Source organism: Mauremys mutica, chromosome 8 (assembly GCF_020497125.1).
Source record: "Mauremys mutica isolate MM-2020 ecotype Southern chromosome 8, ASM2049712v1, whole genome shotgun sequence".
NCBI lineage: Eukaryota > Metazoa > Chordata > Testudines > Geoemydidae > Mauremys > Mauremys mutica.
Genome location: NC_059079.1, coordinates 100542579 through 100548578, shown reverse-complemented (window position 1 = coordinate 100548578; position 6000 = coordinate 100542579). Strand labels below are relative to the sequence as shown.

General features: G+C 39.3%; 1 protein-coding gene across 1 annotated transcript; it reads left to right on the top strand.

Moving 5' to 3' along the window:
- Nucleotides 1-715: 715 nt before the first annotated feature.
- Nucleotides 716-1986, top strand: SMIM32 (small integral membrane protein 32). Its single transcript, XM_045028119.1, has one exon. The coding sequence runs from the start codon at nt 1560-1562 to the stop codon at nt 1878-1880; it is 321 nt and encodes a 106-aa protein (XP_044884054.1). The 5' UTR covers nt 716-1559; the 3' UTR covers nt 1881-1986.
- The last annotated feature ends 4014 nt before the right edge of the window (nt 1987-6000 follow it).

The following is a 6000-nucleotide window of genomic DNA, read 5'->3' as shown; positions in this document are numbered from 1 at the left end:
ATGGTAATTCAAATGCTTAACCATCCAGAATTGGGATGTGATAATCTCCACAAGCCGTTCTAAGGTTTGCTTGTATCCCTGTCCTGAGGGTGAAGAGAGTGGTTCGTAGTTTCCTCTCTCAAGCTACCAAATGCTCCCTCTTCCCCCTGGGTTGCCCCTCCTCCCATTTTTGAGTTCTGATGGTTACAATACAGAATTAACCATGTTTATCTGATGTATTGAAGTGAGGGATTGCTAAGGGGAGCTGGCTGCCAGCCAGCAGCTAATGGCAGTATATAAGTAATTTGATGAAAAAGAATTAACATGCTAATTGTCAGGCTGTAGAGGGTGCTGGGGACTATGTAGAAAAAAAGAGACATTTTCTTATTTACCCTAGAAATCCCCATTTTAATAACAAAATCCAAGGAAAAGAGCGAGAGAGAGAGAGAGAGACTCTGATGCAATTTACGTTTGCTTTGTTTTCTCCTTATCTCTAGCTTTACACCCAGAGCCTTGAAACTCATGAGGATCTATCATGAGATCTCTTCCCTTTTAGCATCAAGTCACTGCAAGATATCACAGGCTCCAGAAGCATTCAGCACCACTGTGTAATTCTTCCCTTCACATAGTAGCAAGTGACGCTGTGGTGGAGTGTCTGTTTAAAGGGAAAAGTCACGTTTCACATATTTATGCCCAGATCCCAGTTCCAGCTAACAGCTTAGCGGGAGCAGGGGTGAGGAAGAGGCATCAAAAGAACTAAGAACTTATTTTTGTTTTAAACAAAGGAGGCTTTTTTTTTTCATGAAAGCAACTGAAAAAGCTGATCCAGAAAGCGAAAGCTTCTCAGTGCTAGCTGCACAGTGCACAGTTAACAGATCAAGAAAGTCAACTAATGATACACAAAACCAGCATTCCAGCAGTGAGGAGTCCCCTGAGGGAGGGAATTGCAACTGAGAATTCAACTAGATGTCAAAGAGGAAGCTGCTTCTTTTGGTGGACGTGGATCTTATTTAACACTGGATTTGTGTGCATCGCTCTTCAGATAATCACCTGGAAATCTGTTGTGCCTTCCCTTCAAAACAAGCAAGTGCTGCTATACAAAGCATTTCTTCTTCTCTCTTTGGCTTACAGTACAGGGTTTTGTTAAAAAGGAGAGTCTTTTTTTCCTATGCACGGGAGGCTGCCACATTCCACTCCCAGGAAAATTAAGAAGATCCTGTCAACTCATCCTAGATAACCAGTTCAGTTCACACAGAAGACCCGGTCCATTTGGCATAAGCCCTGGTTTTGTCTGAGGGAGCAAGTGCCCGAACAAGAGGCATATATATAAATATATATATATATACACATTTTTTTCTGGTTACTATCTGAGGATTAATGATGTAAATGTGATCCAGGGAGACAGAAGGAAGCAAACTCACTGAGCCATGTAAGTGAACTGAATTGCTGCATTTACGTTTATACAGTATGTGGCTGGATTTCAGCCCATTACAAATGGGAACGGTCCTTTTCCACACCAAAGACTGACACTTTTACTCTGTTCTGATACACCTACAGGGGAAGACAATTTAAGCAAGAACATGTATAGTGAATTGTTAAATTCAACCAGTGCCACTGAAGCTCACCTAATCATTCAGACCAACACACCCTACCTGAACAGCACACAGAGACCAGTAAGCTCCTCCGCGTTTTATATGTCAACAGCCAGGGTGTTAAAAGAAGGGGAAATAAATAAGCCAGATCTGGTGACTTACGTTGTTCTGTTTTTCTTCCTGCTTTTGACTGTGATAATAATTGTGCTCTTTATTAACTGTCAGTTGAAAAATTCTTTTTTTGCTACTCTACCTTATGACAGATCACTCCGAGAAACCAGGAGTACATGGAGGACACAAGCTGTCTAAAGCCAGAAAGTGGAAGCCTTGTTTAATACAGTTTTGCTTTGATATATAGCAGTAGCATGAGCCAGAAAACTTGTGCAATAAAATGTTATTTCCTTGCACTGTTAGGTGGAGCCAATCCCCTTTTAAATAATATTTGGAGTCTCAGTATTAAGAGAAAAAAAATCCATGCAGGGAAAAAAAATTGCTGAATGTATATTAGAGTAGATGTAAATAAAAAGTCCTTTTATGAATTAAAAAGATAAAGCATTATTATGTTTAATTTCTGTACAGAGATACATACAAAAGAAATGCATTGCAGATAGTAGAAACCTCTGTTTAACTCTATATGTATGCAAATTTCATCACTGACCCATTCAATCAAGGTACAATGGCATTTGCCTTGACAATAATCTCTAATTTGTACATCTGGTGGAACTGTAGCCTGTATTTGGGAAATCATGGCATGAAATGTAGAAATGTTAATATATTTACTTGAGGGCCACAATGAGGAAATCAATTTACTTTACAGACCGATTTTGCTTTATTGTTACTAGAAACATGTGGCAACGTAATGGAAGATATTTCTGGTAAAGACCGTAAGCCAAACATGCTTCTAGTTTTATTTAGCATCTCTTCTGTGATTCTGTTAACCAGCATTCTTGACGTTCTAGTGCAGTGATACTCTGACCTCAGTGGCTCAGGAGCCAAATTAGTGATCAACATTATCCAAAAGCTCCACCGTACTGTGAATTCATTGTTTCATTTACTATAGTACTATTCATATTTAAATAGCATGGGAAGGGAAATACTTAGTTTTTATATATTATTCTCACAGCAAATAAGTTATTAACTTGGTGGAAGTTCATAACTTAATTGGTTAATAACATAGTGAAACATCCGGACTGCTAAATAACGTAGATTGGTTAATAATTCAATCACAGTGTTTTAATATCATGTGCTGCTAAGAGCTGCAGGAGACACCTTAAAGAGCCTCTTGTGGCTCGCGAGCCACAGTCTGAGTATCACTGTTCTAGTGTATCTTGGTCAGATTTTCAGGCCCCAGTTCTGCCAAATGGACCACTTAAGAATGAGGTAACTTGGTTAAAACTTTCTTGAGAAACAACAACAACAACAACAAATGCTGCATTAACAAAAGTAGCAACCCAAAAGGATCATTAGGGTGGAAAAATGCCACTGTTGCATGGAAACTAATTATGAGAGGATAACATCAGTCCCATGTCAGTGCAAAAAAAATGAGTAACAAATTGAAAAGCAGGAATCACAATTTTATAAGAATGGTTTCTTTAATGCTCACAATTATTTTCATCCCATGCTTTTGGCATACTGCTGGAAAAATTAGAAGCATGGATGGAGGATGGTGCCATTTACTCAGCAGTGGTCACTGGTGACAAATTTAAATTGCAATTAATTAGCAATGAGGCGCTGTTATAAGAGCTGCATGAAAATATCTGTTTAAACTTACTAATTGACTTGATTCTTTACGTGTACAAAAATGTGATTTACTACAGAGCTGCATACTTCTATTCTGTAATCCCAGTTTTGCAGAGGAAGAACTGCACAGTGACTGGTATGCATTGTCATTCTATTTAATAGTCAAAGAATGTCCCATACCCAGTGGTTCACCAAGGTCGAGGCTGTAGGTATACAGGTGTATGTATATAGACACATACACAGAAGGCCAGATTCTACTCTCAGTGACACTGGCACAATCCAAGTGAAACAAATGGGATTCAGTTGGTGTCACTAAGAGCAAACGTTGTACCTGTGTTTCAGTTCATTAACATAGTGGGAATGTTGTGTGTATGTAACTTCTTTTAAAGCCAACTGGAAAAAGTTTACAAACAGATCACATACACACACACAGTGAGCTGATATAGACACAACCACGTGTGTGTGTGTGTGTGTTTGTAACCTGTTTTTAAGCTCTCTTACCTTACAAGAAATGTTACCATTGACAAATCAACTCTCCTTTGATGCTCTCATAGTAGTGAACACTTTATGCTTTTATTAGAGAGAAGAACAAAACTACCATATAACTAGGTCTGACTTTTTTCACCAGGAGCAATTCTGATCTCACGTAAACCAGTTTAACACTGGTGTAACTCCAAGGACTCATTCGAGTATAAATGCAGCGTTTATATGGGAGCTGCATTTAGCTCAACACATCTAAATGTAAGAGTTAGAAGATTAAGTAATCAAACTAGGCAATAAATGGCTTTTAAACAATGACAGTGTGTTTTAAATGATCACAAATAACAAGTTTGGTCTAAGAATTTCCATTGGCACAACAATTACGACCTTTTAAAGTGTGTTTTGCATTGTACTGTAATTAATTTGTATTAAAATATTCCATCACACAAGAAAAACCACAGCAGAATCCTATTTTTAAAGGGTTAATGACAAGAGGAGGGTCATCAGAAGAATATGGCACGCTTACAATGATATTTACAATGGCACTTGGTAGCAACAACAGTTTACTGAACGTCTGAATTTTTCTTACCAGTCCCCAAAGATGCTACACATCTCAGGTGTGTTAATGCAATTTTAACAAAAGAGGGGGGAGAGATCAGATATAGTCTCTTTTACTAAACCCAAAATGTTGACAAGACAGGGGACAACAAAGGATTATTTAGAAGCATTCTTGACCATGAATTCACTTTTCTTATGTCAGCCCATGACTCCTGTTAAGCCTGATAGTAAATATTCCTTGTGCAAGTTTTTTCGCACTTACCTCACTAAAAAAAGCATATGTGTAGTATTTGTGTATGTACTATGGCCTCCTATCGAATTGCTGAATGGTGGCAACACAATTTCAACTTCTCTGCAAAGGAGATTATACTTTGCATCAAAGAGCGGTGTACTACTGTAAAAAGGACATGACTTTCTGTACTTAATAACCATCTGAAGTCTGACACAAATTCTGTAATAATGAAGAGGGCCCTGATTCAGAGGGGCACTTAAGCAGATGCTTAACTTTAAGTATGTGAATATTAACTCCAGTACAGCTACTTGTGCTTAAATTAAGTACATCCCAATATGCCCTGCCAACTCAGAGCCTATGTGCTGGAAAGGGTTGGATTACTTTTTAATATAAAGCTAGGGACATGATCCATTATTCCTACCTTGCCACGGCAAGATGACTGTGACCTTTTCCCTTTGATGCCACTCTTGCTACAATTAGCCTGGCCTTTGTCACGGCGAGATTAGGTTGCTGGCATGCGCTCTTGAGGGGTCTACACAATGGGACCATTGGAAATGCAGAATGCTGCAGTCTGCATTTTAAGTGGAGTTACATATTGGCAGCACATTGGACCTGCACTCCCTGATCTCTACACTTGCTTCCAAAAAGCTTCTGGGTTAATTTCCAGCTGTTGGTTTTAACCTCTACAGCTTGGAACCTCCTTACCTGACCAACTGGCTCTTGCCCTGTGACACAGCTCAGATCGGCGACTGTGCTCGGGCTAGATAGTCAAGATGGAGCTGCCGCCAGTATGATCCTTGCAGGAGGCCTTTTGTTTTGGAGCTTGGTCTATCAGAGCCCAAGGTCGTTAGCATTCTAAGCAATTCCCATTTTTCTTCTCTCTTTCTAAGGCCGTTGAGGAGTGGCTGATCTGAGGTGGGCATATGTGGAGTCACTTCTTCTGCATTGGTGTATGATTTTGATTAATGGGATCTGTGCCTACAGCGCAGGATGGGCATCTATAGTTAGGAATTTAAAATAAATACCCGTTTGCCCTTCTAATTAGCGCTGAATTCGCAACCAGCCTAGGAGCAGTTTGGTGTTTACCTTCAAAGACCACCCTCCCCCACCCTTATTTATTTATTTTTAAGAAAATATGCAGAGTATTTGCCTAATGATGGGATAATTGTGTGAAAGAGCCATTGTGATTTACACCTGGAAGAAAAGATTCTTCCATAGGACTCATAAACCTGTCATTAAAATAAAATACGTAGCCAGGCAGCAGGCTAGGGATAAAAGACAACAGCTCAGTATTTCAGTTACATGCGAGAAGGCTGTTAAATGTGGGGCCTGTGTCTATAAATCCAAGGGCTAAACTGAGTTGTGATATCATACATTTGGAATGGATGTTAAATCTCCAGCGCCACAGCAATTTGTAAT